Source organism: Primulina eburnea, chromosome 13, assembly GCF_022965805.1.
Source record: "Primulina eburnea isolate SZY01 chromosome 13, ASM2296580v1, whole genome shotgun sequence".
Lineage (NCBI taxonomy): Eukaryota > Viridiplantae > Streptophyta > Magnoliopsida > Lamiales > Gesneriaceae > Primulina > Primulina eburnea.
Genome location: NC_133113.1, coordinates 6989945 through 7009128, shown reverse-complemented (window position 1 = coordinate 7009128; position 19184 = coordinate 6989945). Strand labels below are relative to the sequence as shown.

The 19184-nt window shown below is 37.7% G+C and overlaps 2 protein-coding genes and 2 long non-coding RNA genes across 6 annotated transcripts in view; 2 read left to right on the top strand and 2 right to left on the bottom strand.

The window, feature by feature from the left end:
* The window catches only part of LOC140809413 (uncharacterized), an 88501-nt gene that overhangs the window by 65459 nt on the left and 3858 nt on the right, over positions 1-19184 (bottom strand). The gene's annotated exons all lie outside the window — the stretch shown is intronic.
* On the top strand, positions 3995-5671 carry LOC140809565 (inorganic phosphate transporter 1-4-like). Its single transcript, XM_073167235.1, has one exon. The coding sequence runs from the start codon at positions 4023-4025 to the stop codon at positions 5607-5609; it is 1587 nt and encodes a 528-aa protein (XP_073023336.1). The 5' UTR covers positions 3995-4022; the 3' UTR covers positions 5610-5671.
* LOC140810787 (uncharacterized) lies at positions 6203-8997 on the bottom strand. Of its 3 annotated transcripts, XR_012113298.1 has the most exons (5): positions 8660-8997; positions 8315-8577; positions 7128-7522; positions 6677-6886; positions 6203-6341 (listed from the first exon to the last, which is right to left on the bottom strand). It is a non-coding gene; the product is annotated as an uncharacterized lncRNA (long non-coding RNA). The 3 variants fall into 3 exon arrangements; XR_012113296.1 differs by having other exon boundaries at positions 8315-8996; XR_012113297.1 differs by having other exon boundaries at positions 7128-7442; positions 8315-8995.
* Positions 14439-18611, top strand: LOC140809412 (uncharacterized). The gene is made up of 9 exons (XM_073167026.1): positions 14439-14938; positions 15051-15112; positions 15450-15562; positions 15630-15732; positions 15886-15912; positions 16675-16875; positions 16954-17175; positions 17653-17919; positions 18052-18611. Exons 1-9 carry the CDS (start codon positions 14833-14835, stop codon positions 18253-18255), a joined length of 1305 nt encoding a protein of 434 aa, XP_073023127.1. The 5' UTR covers positions 14439-14832; the 3' UTR covers positions 18256-18611.

Below are 19184 nucleotides of genomic sequence, written 5' to 3'. Positions count from 1 at the left end.
CTCATGTATTACTTCAAGAACATGCCAACTTACAGTCCAAGCTTAAGAACACTGGTTTGAGACGGTGTTTCTCGCTCCTATGCTGTCAAACATAACAATAATTCAATCACTATATCTATACTAGGTGAAGTTTGCTCCTCTACCTTTATAATAATCAAAAGAGATGAAAACTTACACCTTTAGGAAGCTCTTGGGATGAAGAACAAAGTTCTAACTTCAATTCTATGAAAAGAATGAAGAAGAAAGCATTTGGAAGAAATTCTCTAAGTTTTGTTTCGAGTTCATGCTGTTAGAGAGGTTGAGGATGGTGGAAAGTGCTTAGAAAACCCGATACTTATCTTTTTATACAGCAGGTTCGCTAGGGCGGACGCTTTTTACCGCTAGGGAGAGTAAATCTCGGTCCTACACATTTTGTTTCTGCACAGGTTCGCTAGGGCGGACACTTTTGACCGCTAGGGCGAGCAAGTTTCGGCCCTATACATTTTATTCCTGCACAGGCTCGCTAGGGCGGACATTTTTGACCGCTAGGGCGAGCCAGTTTCGGCTCTGCACACTGATTCATCAGAAATCGCTCCAGAAACGGCTCTTCCCTTCATAATCTGGAAAAGTTGTAAACTACAAAGTTGTAGCCCTATGTCTTGGCTTTAAGCTCTCCAAATTTCAGGTCATTTGGAGGTCTGAGTAAAAAGTTATGCCCATTCTCCTAACATGTGTCAGTGAAGGAATGACGGTATACACGACACACTTCGGGGCACTTTTGGCTTGTCTTCCACAATGATTTGGACAAAACTCAAAACTTGAAAGTTGTAGCATTAAATCTTAGCTTTCTAATGGTTATGGCCTCACTCAATTTGGATCAATATTCAAATCATTATGCTAAAACCCGTACGAACTACCATATCTACATCTCATTTCCTACAACTTCTATTACACTATTTCTATGTACACCTCTTACTATCACTATTTTAACACATATTCATTCTCAATGCACCATAAACAATATAAAAGTCATGTTCAATCCCAATATCAATACATCAATCAATATGAAAAACATAATGAGCTAATTAGCTATCTAATAATGACATAAACGTATTACTAATCATTTGTACGAGTAACCGGGCATTACAGAAAAGATAGCTAATTCAGAAAAAAAAATGAAGAAAGCTCAGACCAGACAGCTTTAATATGCCAACGTCGGATGGTGATGATTTGTATTGGAGACTAAAGATTTAATATATCCTTGAATGGGATAAATAGACTTGATAGAAGCTGATGATAATGATTTGTTATGAGCTGTGGTTGGGTATATACGGATGTAGTATAGCCAGTGTTGCGAAATTGATTTTCTCAAAGATATTTTGAGAGATAGAATCAAGAATATAAGATTGAGATTTCAGAATAGATTCATTGAGATGAGTTTTTGATTTAAACTCTGTATACATTTCTTCTAATATATCTGAGTTGATTACTTGCGAGTTCGAGGACGAACTCAGATCTAAGAGGGGGAGAAATGTAAGGCCCGAGAAATTAATCCGGTTAATCTGAAAAGATTTGGAAATGATTTCTATAATCATAAATGATAATTGATATGATTATAGACGGAACGGATCGGACGGGGAAAGACGAAAGAAAATTAAAGAGATGCAAAGAGAAGTCCCCGCGCACATGCGCGACATGTATCGGCGCACATGCGCGAGGAAGACAGAACCATGCGCGCACATGCGCGGCTTGAATGCGCGCACATGCGCGATACATCCAGAGAGTTGGGCGCATATGCGCCGGATGGCAGCGCGCATATGCGCGAGCTGCATTGCACGAGACAGTAGGTCTCGCGCATATGCGCGACGATGGGGCGCGGATATGCGCGAGTTTCCGTGCTTGGAACTCGCCGAGACAGAATGTCTCGCGCATATGCGCCGATGGTGGTCGCGCATATGCGCGAGACGTGCAGCACAAAGGGGCGAGCCACTTGCCTTACATGTGTTCATGGATGTATATATATGTATATATATATACAAACGAATTCTTCAGCATTCAGAAGAAAGAATCGAGAAAAAGGTTTCTGAAAAAGTGTTGAAAATCCTTACGCCTTTTGTGAGAAATCTGTCCGTCTGATTTTGAATCTGACTGCAGTACCGAGTTCCTATCGACGTAGGCTACAACTGGACGTAAGTTTTGCTACGTTTTGATATGTTTTGAAAATATGGTATTGTCAGAATCTGATATGATTCATATATGATGTTCTTGTCATGTTAGACATCGTATAATCGAAACCGGACGGAAGAAAAGATACCATATGGAATTGTTATGATTTTTGGAGTTGAGTTGATTGAGATTTGATATCAGAATGGACTTGTTATCAAATATGAGATGTTAGAATTAATATCTGACTGAGATGATAATGTTGGGTATATTGAGACTATGACGTTATGTTGTTGAAACAGAATTTGATTGAATTCTGATTATATCCAGTATTGATTGAATGGTGTATTGATACTGTACCCTCGATATTGTTATTGTCAGATTGAGTATTGACAGATTTGAGTTCGAGACTTCGACAGAGTCAGAGTATCAGAAAGAAAGGTATAAATTAATGTTGAGTTGAGATTGCACAACTCGAGTGAGGTTTGACTCGAGTCTCCCTAAATCACATACTTTCAATTACCGCATTGATATTTGCAATTGATGAGATTTATGATTGTAGTCTATTGATTTATAGCCATTGCATGTAATGACTGCTGATTCGCTAGTCATCGATTGATTTGCTTAGATACTGAATGCATGTATTGATTACTGAGTCGTTGAGTCATTGGCTGATTCGCCTAGTCACCGGCTGATTCGTCTGGTTATTGACTGATTCGTCTAAGCTTAAGCTGATTCGCTTAATTACCGGCTGATTCGTCTGGTTATTGACTGATTCGTCTAAACTTTAGCTGATTCGCTTAAGTACAGGCTGATTCGTCTGGTTATTGGCTGATTCGCCTAATTCTTGACTGATTCGTCAATTCTGCGGCTGTTTCGCCCAGACACTGGATATATGAATTATATCGATGCCGTTTAGGGATTGATTCATTCCTATCGACTGAGATTCGGTGTAATTATTATTATTCAGACACCGGGATCCCTAGAATAGAATTGAGTCGAGTCTGAGACGACATGTCAGTTGAGTCGAGTCTGAAACGACGCGTCGGTTGAGTTGAGTCTGATATGACATGTTGATTTACAGTTTTATATCATTCATGTTTGTTGAATTGCTACATGTTAATGATAACAGATATATATGCTTTTGTATATGTTTCTACATAATCGCATGTTTACATTGTTTATACTGGGATGTATTTCTCACCGGAGTTATCCGGCTGTTGTCTTGTTTTGTATGTGTGCATGACAACAGGTGGGGCTGGATCAGGGTCAAGAAGAGAATGAGAGAAGATAGATAGCGTGGAGATCCGGGCTTTGAAGCAACTTAGGATTCAGCATTGATATATAGTTGAACCTAGTTGAATTCTTGTAGATAACACAATATTTGTATGTTCATGTTTAATATGTAATTTGAGTAAATTACATTACGTTTCCGCTTTGTATTTTAAATAAATAAATAAAAATATTTAGACCCTGTTTTATAATTGATTAATTAGTCCCAATGATGATTAATATTTAGACCCTGTTTTATAATTGATTAATTAAAATATATGAATTAATGAAGGGCTTAAAAGATAAATCACAATTCTAAAAGATTGGCTATTTTATACAGGTATTAGGTAATAGATTTGAAAGTCATGAAACATCGATCACCAAATCTTACATGTAAATCTAATCTAATGATTCAAAAATATTTGAGATAACGATGGAATCCCATGCAAACTCAAAATCTCTTTCAGTTTCTTAGCGTCGGTTTTTCTTCCTCTATATATATATATACATACATACGCACGAAAATACTCACAAGCAAGAATCAAAGATCAATACTGCATCCACTACTTGTTCAAAACCAATTTGATTATTTTCCAGAAGTTCTAACCATGGATTCCACCGTGGATACGGTTTTAGCCACTCTCGATTCGACCAAAACTCAATGGTATCACTACAAAGCAGTCATCATCTCCGGTATGGGATTCTTCACCGATGCATACGATCTTTTCTGTGTCTCCCTCGTCACAAAGCTTCTTGGACGTATATACTATCACGTTCCCGGATCTCTAAAACCTGGGGTTCTTCCTCCCGTTGCTGCTGCCGCCATCAACGGTGTTGCCCTATGCGGAACCCTACTAGGGCAGCTCTTCTTTGGGCTTCTTGGTGATAAATTTGGCCGTAAGAAAGTGTACGGGTTTACGTTGTTTCTGATGGCTATCTGCTCTATCGGTTCGGGTCTTTCGTTCGGCAGTTCCCCTAAGGCTGTGTTGACCACGCTATGCTTTTTTAGATTCTGGCTTGGGTTCGGGATTGGCGGAGATTATCCGCTGTCCGCCACTATCATGGCGGAGTATGCCAATAAGAGGACTCGAGGTACGTTCATCGCGGCGGTTTTTGCCATGCAAGGGTTCGGGATTCTTGGTGGTGGGGTGGTGGGAATGGGAGTTTCGAGTATTTTCCGCGCTCTTTATGCTGCTCCAGCTTATGCTGTTGATCCGGTGGGGTCGACTCCACCAGAAGCGGATTATGTGTGGCGGATTGTACTCATGTTGGGGGCTCTCCCGGCGGTTCTGACATATTACTGGAGGACGAAGATGCCGGAAACTCCCAGATACACTGCCCTGGTGGCCAAGAACACCGAGCAGGCGCGTAAAGACATGGAGAAAGTGATTGATATCGAGATTAAAGTGGAAAAGGTTTCAGAACACTCGCCTCCCGGTGAAAATCAAGAACTCTTCGGACTATTCTCTAGGGATTTCTTGCGAAGACACGGGCTACACTTGCTGGGAACAGCAAGCGCTTGGTTCTTTGTGGATATAGCTTACTACAGCCAAAACCTCTTTCAAAAAGAGATTTTCAGCGCCGTCGGGTGGCTTCCACCTGCAAAAACAATGAGCGCCCTCGATGAAATTTTCAAGATTTCTTTTTCCCAATTCCTGATTGCACTTTGCGGCACAGTTCCAGGGTACTGGTTCACCGTCTTACTCATCGACCGAATAGGCCGTTTTATGATCCAAACTCTGGGGTTTCTGTTCATGACAATCTTCATGTTCGCTTTGGCAATTCCTTACCACCACTGGACTCTGAACAAAACCGGTTTCTTGATAATGTATGGACTCACGTTCTTCTTCGCCAACTTTGGGCCCAACAGCACAACGTTTATAGTTCCAGCAGAGATTTTTCCCGCAAGACTCAGGAGCACTTGCCATGGAATATCGGCTGCAGCTGGGAAGGCGGGGGCGATCGTGGGTGCATTCGGGTTTCTGTACGCTGCACAGAATCAAGATAAAGCTAAGACTGATGCAGGGTATCCAGCTGGGATTGGAATAAGGAATTCTTTGTTTATTCTGGGAGGAATTAATATGCTTGGGCTGCTGTGCACGTTTTTGGTGCCGGAGGCGAAAGGTAAATCGCTTGAAGAAATGTCGAAAGAGGATGGACAAGTCAAGGAGATTCAGATGATTGAACAAGTTTAGATCTGCACCACTTCCGATCGATCAACACACAGAGTCAATATCTGATCACTTCTATTTTTTTTTTTTAAAAAGAATATATATATTAATCATTCATCACTACAAGAAAATAGACCTATAGTGACCGGAAATATCATCATTAAATATTCAAAACCCGTAGTTAAAGACTTTTAATGACGGGATATTTCCCGTCATGGACCGTCGTTATTGCCCTCCTAGGTAAAGGTAATTAATGATGGGAATGACGTCCCGTCATTATTGTTTTAGCATATTTAGTGACGGGATTTTACCGTCATTAAAACTAATTTAAATGACGAAAAATTTCGTCATTATAATATCATTTGCCTCTCATTAAATAATTTTTTAATACAATATATCTCTTCATTATATCATCATTTACCATTCACTAAAAATCGATTTAACAATAAAATTATCCCTCATTAAATTATTAATTACCCTCATTAAAAATTATTTTTAATTATGATGAAATTTATACAAAAAATTTATATTAATTTGTCATTTTATTAAAAGATGACAATACTAATGAAATATGAATTCTAGAACAAATAATTTTGTTGAACAAAATATTTTATAAAAACAACTACATTAGCATCTATTCATATATTCAAAATATACAAACTATCAAGTAATAATTTTCTAATCTATCAATGCTTGAATTCTTCTTTGAAGCACCGTCCGATTAAAGCAACCTATTAAGTCCCGTCAGTGTGACATCTGTAAAATATAAATAGAAAAAGTCAATTAAAATAAAAATGCACTCAAATGATCAAATACCCAGATCCACTTCATGCAACAGTTTATATCAAAATATGTTGAAAATAAAGTTAAATATTTTAAAGAAACAATAAGAAATATTCCTTCCTGGACTATCCTATGCTTTTAACAATTTGAACTTTCATCAGACTCAAATGGCTACTTAACATCAGCACCATGGTCTTCACAACAGAAATTGAATGGATATAAAACATTGAAACAATTTACTTGCCAAGCAAAGATGGGCCAAAACTAACTGCCATAATGAATTAGACATGGGATGATTGGTTTCATACCACTCCATTTTCATGGTTTACACGTCATATTGATACGAGAATGAAAACGAACACTAGGAGTTTCTCGGGATAGTCTTTCTCACAGAACAGCTTCAATTGGTAAATGCGGCCTTCATGTACAGACTATCAGGAGGAAAAATCAGAAAATTAGTGTAATTTGCTTCGATTCCTTGAAGATGAGCAGAACTCCATTTTTATGCATATCCAACCCTGTTGAACATCAGTTACAAAGGAATCGATACTCTTATAATAATCTGTCTGTCCTGAATAACGTTTTAGAGTCGTGGAACAAGTAGGCTTAAGGTCAAATTAAGGGATTCTAAAGACTTTAGTTCAAATTCCACTCATCAACACCAAGTGCTTACATGTGTAACCCAAACAGAAGGGTAATTAATTATAAAAGAAACGGGAAATATAGATCGACTTAGAGATGAGAGTGGGAGTGGCATACCTAGAAAAGCAGAGGCATTGACCGGTGTAGAGGTACTAGGGTGAATCTGAGCAAACCAAGATGGCACGATGCAGGTCCGTTCAATTACGCACATGTACCGCGCTTGCCCAACATGGCTACAAGTAATGAAGTCAAAATACCAAAACTTGCTCCTACACAGATCAACTTAAATGCTACCTCAATCTGCTAGCCTTCCGATTTCACATGGAATGGGGAAATGGATAATAAATATGAATGCTTGTGTAACTTGGCTGATTTATTGGAAAATAAACTAGAACTAGCATACCTGCAGGTTGTGGGGGAGTTCTTCTGAAACTGCAAGTGTATAACAACCAAGAATAAATTTCCCTCAATTTGTTTTGAAAGCAACATAGTGGATATGATCAAGATCCAAGCTTCCATAATAACAAAAAGATTATAACAATGACAAAAATACTTGTAGTACCGAACAAAATGAAAATGAATGGAACGATGCATTAATACAGTTTTGATCATTAAAATAACAAAAACTTAGCAGGCAATAACAAAATGATCTTCCATGAATAACTTGGAGCAAAATGATCTTCCATGAATAACTTGGAGCAGTTAATAAATTTTCAAAAATGAATTTCAAGTACCAAAAACAAAATCCTTCCAACGTTTTCAGAAGAGATCCATAATCAAATCACTTAGTGGTTAATGCGATCTCTCTTCCAGTCTTCGCGTAAGTCCTCGCTTAAGCGGTCATCTCCCTCAATGTCGTTTACTACTTACAAAGACGGATAACCCATGTCTCCAACACGGAGACAGGCAAGCAGTTTTCTTAAAAATGGTTTGAAAAGTAAAATCAAGCACTCTACTTAAGTAACAATGCACCTACCTAGTCAGTTGAAATGATGGGAAATATTGCTCAGAGCCATATAGGAAAATTCACTGTTCATCAGCCGTGAATTTAACTAGTTTGGATGAACAACAAACATAGTTGTAGGCAAGAATAATATGTAAGTAACCTACATTATGCTTTGGAGGACACTTACCTGTTACCGAATTTCTTAACCATTTTATACACACAAAAATTTGAATAAACAATAATAAAAGCAATATCACGCATTTTAATCGACAAAAATGAATTAAATCGAAGGGGACAAAATCTCGATTTTGGAAAGCTTGCTACTCGAGTGATAGGCTGGAATTTGAGCATCATATACCTCAAAAGTAAAAACTAGAACCGATCTAGTAGCGGAAACAGTGGAGGATGGTGGTCGCACGCATTAGAACTCGCTGGGAGAAGCCATACGTGGCTGCACAGTGAAGAAAACGAGCTCGAATTCTCAGGTACAATAGCTGGAACAACAGGGAACTTTGGGGCTTTGATTACCCACTCAAAACACCACAAATCAAACAAAGAAACGAAGCTAGAACTCACCTAAATCGGACCAAGAAATCTCGCAAGCATCTCGTTGAATTTATGCTGGAAAACATGGGAACCGAAATGGCTTTAATACCCAACATCAGGTTGCCAAAACAACAAGGATACGAGGCCAATATCTCACCTAGGGTTCGTGGCGGAAAAAGCCGGAAAGAAGGAGATGCTCGATGGAAGGCAGGGGGAGAAATTTGAGATGTTACGGGATGAGTGTTTGGAGGAAGAACACGCGTCGAGCAGCTCGCTACATGACTCGTTGTAGCTCAACTTTCTCTCGATTCAAGCCCTAATCGAGTTCTTGGGGTCAAGGCTTACCTGCTGCGATGGCCGGAGCTCTGGTTTAGGCGACGCGGTGATGGTTGGATGAGGAGGAAGGTGACCGACGGGATGCAGGGAAAGGGTTTGGCTTTTTTTTTTTTGGGGCTTTTTTTTCTTTTCTTCTTTTCCTACACAAAAATATATACTCAACTATACTATGAGGGGAATTGTAAGTTTTAATTCAAATAATAATGGGATTAGTTATCTATAGTTACGAAATTAAGAATTCGTCACTAATAATTCAACTATTTATCCATATTTTTTTTACCCTCATAAAAACATAAAAAAAATACTCTTTTAATGACCACTTTTATATACCATCATTAAGTTTTTTTCATTATTGATCAAATTTCTTGTAGTGCATATAGTTTGGTTATAGTTTTTGTATGTGTCATGAAAAATATTCTTGCGGTAGTATATTTCAGCAATATAGATATATAGTTAGTTTAAAAAGGTTTTGCATTTACTTTTTGATGAAACTATCAATCCAAATAATTTGGCCATACGGCCACCAGTAGAGATAGAAACGAAGATAAAAAAAAAATCCAATCAAAACTTCAGTTGGATCGAGTTCGATTCAAGTTGGAATCAGTATAATTTATGCTTGAACTGTTGAACATGGTTGCCCAAAGCAAGATCATGCCAAGTATCTGTCTCAACTTGTTGAGTCTCCTGATCTAAGAACACAAACAAAATCAACATACACAAGAGTAAATCAAAATCCTGGATATCAAGTCAAAATCCTGGATATCAAGACAAAATCAACATACACAATTAGAGTAAATCAAAATCCTGGAATATTGCAAGGATTCGGATTGTAACAAGACAAAATTAGTACACCTAAGATCAAGCCATCTTCCCAAAGCAATATCGTGCCAAGTATGTGTAGCGTACGATAATTGCATTGCATGGTCACACCAAATCTCTATCTCATGATTTCTACGATTTCAATCTTTATTTTTGTACCATGTACGTTGGTTCCATATGTGGTTTTAGAAATTTGTTTTGTTGTTTTGTGCTATGAAATTTTTCCGGCTGTTTATTATTATACATTGAAATTTGACCTCGAAATTAGGGTATTTAATTTTTTTCTGGTTCGAATCGTATAAAAATCTACCTGATATTTCGAGAACCGAATATGAGAATGCCAGATATTGAAAGGGGATCGGTTACGGTGACCGGAAGCGCAACGGAAGTTAAAAAATCTAATTTTTAAGAAAAAATTTCGGCCACCACCCTTTTCGTGTAGCAAATACATTTAAACACCAAAATGTCATACATAGGGTGTTTTAGAAATTACCTATCGATCTCAAAGATTGATTGTGGCTCCAACTAAGGTGTAAACACCTTAGCTCTTGAAGGTAGACAATCTACAAGCTTCACCTTTCTTTTGGACTCCTTTCTTCCAATTAGGCCCACCACCAACTAGGTAGATCCCCTCATATTTTGCACTAGAAAAATATGAGGATTTTTCAAAGAGAAGTATGTGTATTCTTCAACAATTGAAGAACACAAAAATGGAGAGAAAACTTGAGAGAAAAAGTGAGGGAGAGTTCGGCCATGAGAGAGAGAGAAGGGGAGGGAATGAGTTGTCTTGGTGTGTGAAAAAGTAGTCACTCACTTTTGCATGCCATGCAATTTTTTAATGAAAATAATTCCCCAACCCTTCACCTCCCAAGCATGCTTAGCATGTGGGCTTGTAACAATTTACAAGGGCACATGGACTTTTATTTAAATTGTCTCAAACACATTTGAGCCCAATTAATCTTTACTTGATTTTACTCAAGCCCACTAGTTAAATAATTATTTCCAATTGGGTTCTACAAGGCCCAATGTTATTTAATTAATTCAACACTTGAATTAATTTAATTATTTAGACTCTACTAGGTCCACTAGTGTTTAATTAATTCAACACTTGAATTAATTTAATTTAGTCCACAATAATGTTTATGAAAATCACAATTTTCAACTACATTATTTACTTGGCCAAATTTTAATCTTAGGAACACTTCCATAAATTAAAATTTATGTTTCTCTCTTAGAAGTCATACTTCTATTTTTCTTTGCACTTATAAACTCATTTATAAGTCGTTCAACACATTGAACTATTTTCTCCTTTATAGAAGTCATACTTCTAATTTTCCTTACGCTTATAAACTCCTTTATAAGCCGTTCAACACATTGAACTATTTTTACTTCTCATCGGGATTTACAAAGCTAGTACTTGTGTGGCCCTCAATGGTTCATTGATACAACTAGCCGTGGGTTCACATCTCCATGTGATTCGGACTAAACATGTCCTTATTCGAGCATACCCCAATTGCTCCATTCTTACTTATCAACTCCTTGATAGTAAGAACGTCAGAACTCAAGTCTGATAGTACCCAACCAATCACGTTAAACGCCTAGCAGCATCGCTTACGTGATTCCCTAGGTATCACATGATAGTGCCTGCAAGAACCATTCAATTATGGTTAGCGTACAGTACGGTCCCTTCAACTCATATATCCCGATCGATTCGACAACCATTGGTTTATCGAGAGTTGTCAATGAATCGATACTATGTGTCATGTCGTAGTTGTATCGATGGTGCAATCTATGAAACACCTTTCATAATTACAACCATACTCTGGCCAGAGATTTCGATCTACATACACATGATAACACATAGGATATCCATACCCGAAGGTAAGCGGTGAATCCCCGACTACAATGCATCGACTCCTATGTGTTTCGACAGAACACCCAACCTTGCCACCTGATGACCCCATGAGAGTCGGTAAACAAGTCAAAGTGTAATTCTAGCACATAGAGTCTCAATGTTGTCCCGGGTCATAAGGACTAATTCTGCACAACCATAAACCAGGACTTTTCCACTCGATAAGTGAGAACCACTTGGAAAGTCCTTTTATGGAGGGTTGTTCAGTGCACTCTACAAGGAGCACCTATCTGCATGTTCGGACATCACAATGTCCCCTACCAATGAAACATAGTACTCACATCGCAGATACTAGTCTCTAACTCGAGCGGCCTATATCCTTCTTAGTGGCGGCTGAATCGACTAGGAACCGTTTAGAATATACAGTATTACAAATATGAGTTTCATGATACTCATCATATGAGCATCTCATATTCTTTCTACTATTTGTATATTCAAGGGCTTTATCTATGCAGCTAGCATGGGTATACAGATAAAGATTTGCCAAAATAATAATTTCAAATATTATTAAAATAAAGATTGCTTATTCATAGAGTTTCATTGTGAACACTCGGCCAACACTTGGCTCGACGGGCACCTACTCTATCAGATATTAAATAATAATTGAATGTTATGGGAAAAAGCTGAAAGCCAGCATGCAGCACAACCCGTGAAGCCACTATTTGAGGTAATTGCTTAGTTTATTAATAATAATTAAAAAAAAATCAACTATTAATCACGTTGTTTCCCTTTTGGTTGGTAAAAATTCTAATAGACGATCTTCCACATTCTCAATAAAATCACAAGCCCTATAGTCAAAAATAAAATAAAAATAAAAATTTACAAATTAAACTACATTAATATATACTTATTCGGTTCATCCTGTTAAAATATAAGCTTATTGAACATATATATCTTTCACCGAGTGAGACCATTCCACACTTTGAAAATAATCTCAAATTGGTTTAATTGCATCCGATTTGTCGAGAAACGGGATTTGTACAGATAAAAACTATAAAGTCCAGTTCATAGTGATATCTTGAATTTAATAATTTTTTAAAAGAATTTATTTACCTCTCTAAACTATAAACTCGATCCTAAATGGGGCCTAATTATATGCTTAATTGGCCTAAGCCTAATTAGTAATTAATTAATTATAAAATATATTAAAAACCCACCCCCACTCTCATAACTCACGCCCCACACTCATTAAAAATTCAGAAACTCTCCCCCACCCCAACACACGACACACACATCTACAATAATTGAAGGTAAAAATCGAGAAAGCCAAGGAGAATTCAAAGCCAAGGTATTGCCCCGTCAATCGTCAACGAATAACCGTGCGAGTAAAACGCAAAGGCACGTCATATTCTTTCCTTTACTCATCATCACAATATATATTATGTATTTAACTATGGATTGCATGAAGATCAAGTGACACTTTTTAATTATTTTCGTTTTTGTTCAAGCATGAGTTTTTAAGGCATGGTTTGATTCAAAAAAATTGTTGTTTCCATACACAAAGGGGCTGCCATGATCAGCGATTGTTTAAGGGTTGTTTTTACACAATTTAAAGAGTCCTAGGATGCACTTTAATCACAGCATACGTAAACAAACAAGATGGGAACAAAATTAATTTGGTGGATCACAAGGGCTCGGTTCATGGGTGTTGCTACTGGACTTGGGTTCGGTTGGGACCAGGGCATGGCTAGGGTCTGTTAGGGGCCAAGGGAAGAGTCCTAGCCATGCTAGGACCCGAGACAAGAGGCTGGGAAGGAGTCCTAGCAAGCTAGGACTCCAACCCGCGAAGCTCCATGAAAGTAGCGCGGGTTGTTGCTGTGGTGCAGGGAAGAGAGGGGCTCGGCCAGGGGGTCTGGGCTGGGCTAGGTTAGGTCGTTAGGGTCCTAAGATGGTGCTTGAGGGGCTGGTTCAAGGGGTGGCTCGGTGGTTGGGGCCTTAGCAGCAAAAACGTGGAGTTCTATCCAAGGAGGAGTCTCGGTCAAGCTGCATGTTTCTGGTGCGGTGCTTGGTGCACGAGTTCAGGGACTTGGGTTGCTCTGGCTTGGTCTGGGCGCGGTCCAGGGAGGGTTAGTGTCGTGAGGGGTCGTGTGGTTAAGGCTTGGAGGTGTCCTAGTTGACAAGGGAACCTATTACACCAAGGATACTCACACACGCACATATGCAGATTTTGGGTGAGTTTCCGGAAGGAGTTTGAGCGATTTTGGGTTAGGTTCCAGGGGCTGGGCTTGGTACGGAAGGTTCCTAGATGGGTTGACTTGAGTTTGGCTCAAGGTGGCTTGGTCGTGACTCGGGTATTTTGGGAGATGGCTCGGTGTGTTCGATAAGGTGTCAAATTCGAAAATTAAAAACTTAGACTTATAATAATTATTTAAGCTTAAACCTAATTTTTCATAATTTTATTAAGCTTAAATCTTTAAATAATGCAAAACAATCAGTATTCATAAATAATTCTATGGTTAAATATAATTGTAGAGACTAATTTATGATATTTATTAAATTCTAGGGACCAAAAATGAACGTAAAAGTTAGTGAGTATATGGGAATATACTATAGTTATTTTTATCGACAATATAAATATTCTTATTTTGTTGTATCTTTCTTATATAAAAATAAAAATATATTATAGTTATGGGACAATTGTATTAAAATCCCTAATGCCATTTGATATTAGAGTGTGGAGTTAAAGCACACGTATTTCATCATGCAAATGAGTATATTTGTAACTTAGAATCATATGCAATAATATAATTTAAAATAGATTCCAGTTTCAAGTTATATTTTCGTTACTGGATTTCATGAATTGAATAATCTGAATTTTTTTTTTTGAGTCGGTCTTGTAAGCATATAGTTGCTGTGAAAATATGTTCTTTTTGATATTGGTGGTGAAGGATAAAAGGCTTTATTTTTCGTGAGATTGAATGTGTCTCCAATGGCTTTTAATATCCTAACTAGTATGTTTCTCTGATGATCAACAAAGTTGAATTAATTATTAAAAACCATTTGAGCTTCTATGATAAGAATGCAGACTGCAGAATAGCTTCAGCATTCACTGCTCTTTATATCTTCAGTCATCATGTCCTAAAATTTTCAGTAGATTATACTCGCAGACTGCTTTAGTTTTTGGATCATTGCCGGCCACCAGACGAGGCGTTGCAGTTAGTGTCACATTTGGTTACGGTCAATTGTGATCTTTTCAAGTGTCATCCCCACTCTGCACAAAATTTCCTACTTGGGTATTTAGGGAACAATCAAAATTTGCAAGAATGTCTAAAAAGGGGTTGATGGAGCAGGATGTAAGTAAGCTGGATGTGACAAAGCTCCATCCACTCTCGCCTGAGGTTATTTCTCGCCAGGCTACAATAAACTTAGGTTAGCTTGTGTTTTATTGTGCTTTAAACTGCTTTATGTGTACAATATGATTATTTTTTCATCTTTTAAGTATTGTGTTTGATAATCCCACGTTGTTATTTTACTCCTCCAGGGACGATTGGTCACGTGGCTCACGGGAAGTCAACAGTTGTAAAAGCCATATCTGGTGTCCAGGTATATAAGCCATTTCTTGAACTTGTGAGTTTGGAAATGCATGCTTGTTGTAGAATTAAAGTTCTGTGAGGATCTGGGTGATGCGTTGCTTAATTTGAAAATTATTGGCTCAGAGAAAATAACAATTGGGCCATATGCTGACTAGTTTAAAAACCTTGGAATATGACCAGTTTAAGTATCTTTGGAATTTTGATGGTTGCATTGCCCTTGTTGGAGGAAGTCACCTTGTTGGAGGAAGTCACCTTCTACTAAAGTTTATGCTAGTAGAACTTGTAACTCTTTGTTACTGTATTCACCAATCGAAGTTCTTGCAATTTGGAATGCCTTTTACTCGCAGACTGTTCGCTTTAAAAACGAATTGGAACGTAATATTACCATCAAACTTGGGTATGCCAATGTAAAAATATACAAGTGTGAAGATGATCGATGCCCTCGACCCATGTGCTACAAGTAAGTCCTGCAAAGTCGAGTTTGCTCATTGATGTGAATTTATTACCTGACTTGTGTTTCTTTTCAGGGCATATGGAAGTGGAAAAGAAGACAGTCCAATGTGTGATGTGCCTGGCTTTGAGAACAGCAAGATGAAATTGCTTAGGCATATCTCTTTTGTTGATTGCCCGGTAATGTTTCCCATGCCTATTTGTTTGAAAATGTTTCTTTAGGAGTGTCGGTTAGGCTTTTTTTTTGGTGGTATTTATATTTTAACCAAACCTTTCAACTGGGCTTCAAGTATATTTATATTCGCCAAAAAAAAAATTGTCCTGATGCCACAGGGTCATGATATTCTCATGGCTACAATGCTTAGGGCATCTCCAACCGTCCTCCATAATGGAGGATTCCTCCATTATGGAGGACGAAATCTTCTCCAACCGTACTCTATTTGTTTCCTCCATTTTAGAGTATGCAATAGTGATCCTCTATTTATGGAGTATCACTGTTCATATAGAAGATTGAAAAGGAGTGTGAAATAATTACTGAAATGCCATCGTAACAATTGCAAAATAGTCTTTTTGTATTTTTATGTATTTGTTTTGCTCTATTTTATATTATTATATTTCAAATTATTTAATTTATTAATTTTAATGTTAAATAATTTTTATACTTAGTTAATTTATTTTACTTGTTTTATTATTTTCATGAATTAATTATAAGTTTATTGTTTATAATAATCATGAAATGGAAATAATAAACAAGATAATGATCACAAAAATTAATAACATAATTTATTAGATTATAATCATGTTTTATTGTATTATGTTTATCGAATTAATTAAGTTCGGTTATATAATACATTATGTAATTATATAATTATATGTGTGTTTTTTTAAAATAATAATCATGTTTTATTGTATTATGTTTATCGAATTAATTAAGTTCGGTTATATAATACATTATGTAATTATATAATTATATGGGTGTGTTTTTGAAAATGAAAAAAAGTTAGAGTATTTTGTAATATATTTAGAGGATATGGGTTGGAGAAGGTTTTTAAAAATAGAGATCACGGATATCTATTTTAGAGGATAGAGGATGAAAAATAGAAGATATGGGTTGGAGATGGCCTTAATGGTGCGGCAATTATGGATGGAGCTTTACTTCTCATAGCTGCCAATGAGAGTTGTCCTCAACCTGAGACGTCTGAGCATTTAGCTGCTGTTGAAATTATGCGTCTTCAGCACATTATAATACTTCAGAATAAAGTTGATCTAGTTCCGGAAAATGTTACCATCAACCACCACGAAGCCATTCAGAATTTCATCCAGGTTAATTGATGCCTCTGATGCGATACAAATTTCACTGATGCGTACATTTAACTTTCTTCTTTCAATATATCTCGACAGGGAACTGTTGCAGTTGGTGCACCGGTGATACCAATTTCTGCGCAGCTGAAGTATAATATTGACGCTGTGTGTGAACACATTGTGAAGAAAATCCCCATTCCAGAGAGGAACTTCGTTTCACCGCCAATTATGAACGTAATCCGGTCGTTTGACATCAACAAGCCTGGTTGTGAAAGTGTTGATGAAATCCATGGTGGTGTTGCCGGTGGAAGTATTCTGAAGGTAAATTTTCTTTTATTACTTGAAACTTGGAAGATTAACATTTTTATTTCAGGCCACATATCCTTATAAGACTTGCTTATTCAGCTTTTTCTTTGTTAGTGTTTGGTTTTCTGTCAGTGACCATTGTTTATTTGAAGCTGAAATGCCTTGAAAGTAGCTTTCCAGTATGTTAAAGATCATATTCAGCTTTCATATTTTTTAGGCACTCCTCCCAAAAGCTCGAGTAAATAGAAGGTGGTCCACCAAAGTATTTAGATTTAACGCATCTGTATGCCCAAAAGCTAGAAAATGAGGAATATAGGTCCAGAATTGGTCATTAAATAACCACAACTCCAAGATTTCTAAACCATTCTTCCCAAATATTAAAATCCATATGAACAAGTTATCAATCTCGTCTTGTTGGTTTACTTTCCCAAAAGTAAATTTGTGAATGGACAGCTGATGCAATATGAAAGAACTTTATGGTTACTCTTGCAGGGTGTTTTGAAGGTAAATCAATTTATCGAGGTCCGTCCAGGTATTGTATTGAAGGACAAAAATGGTAACATCAAGTGCACACCTTTATACTCAAGAATAGTCTCTTTATACGCTGAACAAAACGAATTACAATTTGCCGTTCCCGGGGGCCTTATTGGAGTTGGAACAACCATGGATCCAACGCTTACACGTGCAGATAGGTTGGTTGGCCAGGTTCTTGGAGAGGTTGGCTCACTCCCTGAAGTGTACGTTGAACTAGAGGCAAGTGTCAATTCGAACAGCTACAACTTTACGTTTATGCTGTATTTTCGTAGCTTGTTTCATCTGAAAAAATGGCAGCCGAGATCTCATTTGAGTATAAGTACTTTTGTTAAATGATTTACTGCGCTACAGGTTAAGATCTTTTTGCTGCGTCGTCTAGTGTGTGTTCGGACGAAGGATGCAGAGGGACAGGATAAAGTCTCGAAACTGGCAAGGGGAGAGATCCTTTTGTTAAACATAGGATCTATGTCAACTGGGCTTGTGTTTGTTGCTGTCGGGAAAGATGTCGCCAATTTAAGTTTATTTCTTCCCAAGTTTTTCCCGTTATATTCAGATAAATAAAACAGAGATAGAGGGTTCATGCTGAATCAAAACAGGGTTTCTTTCTTCGGGTTTTCAGTGTTTTCTTGAAAGAAATGGTTACCGACGAATCGAGTAAGTGGAAATTTCTGCCGGACGATGTGAAATTTGAAGTATTAGCACGATCGCGAGTACAATCTCTCATAAAATGGAGCAAGAAATCAAAATTTTGGTACTCATTGCTGTCAAATAAATTTTTCATGGAGACGCAATTGGAGGTCTCAAAATCACGACCACTACTGATGTTCAAAACTGGCAATGCGATCGAAACGGTCAATGGAGATCCCATTATTTTCCGTTTCTTGAATGAAAGTGGTGCATTTCGAAGAGTGGGTTCTTCGAATGGACTAGTTTGCATGGCTTTTCAAGAAAGGGGTTCTTCCCTCTTAGTTTGCAATCCTGTCTCGAGAGAACTTAGGTGGCTCCCCGACTGTAATTTCTGGTGTTCTTATGGGTTTGGCCATGACCCAGAGAATAATGATTACAAATTAGTTAGATTAAGGGACGATGAAGAGAAAGAAGTACAAATATTTAGCTTCAAATATGATTCTTGGCGCACATGGAATTGGCCTTACGGGCAAGTGGTCGATGACCCCGGCGTGTACGTGGAAAGATCACTCTATTGGAAGGTCCGCTCCAGTGAGAATAATTTGGACGTGGTTTGGCAGGTCTCCGATGACAAATCTTTGGCAGGTCTCCGATGACAAATCTTGGGCTAGCTACCACGTCCCAATTATTCTCATCGGAGCGGACCTTACAATGGAGTGATCTTTCCACGTACACGTCGGGGTCATCGACCACTTCCCCGTAGCCAATTTAATGTGCGCCAAGAATCATATTTGAACCTGAATATTTGTACTTCTTTCTCTTCGTCGTCCCTGGATCTAACTAATTTGTAATCATTATTCTCT

Bases quoted from the DNA above. Each gene is read 5' to 3' on its own strand.
- LOC140809412 (XM_073167026.1), top strand. From the start codon at position 14,833: ATGTCTAAAAAGGGGTTGATGGAGCAGGATGTAAGTAAGCTGGATGTG. The intron at 15,733-15,885 runs GTAATGTTTCCC...CTGATGCCACAG, and splicing joins TCTCTTTTGTTGATTGCCCG to GGTCATGATATTCTCATGGC. The intron at 16,876-16,953 runs GTTAATTGATGC...ATATCTCGACAG, and splicing joins CCATTCAGAATTTCATCCAG to GGAACTGTTGCAGTTGGTGC.
- LOC140809565 (XM_073167235.1), top strand. From the start codon at position 4,023: ATGGATTCCACCGTGGATACGGTTTTAGCCACTCTCGATTCGACCAAA.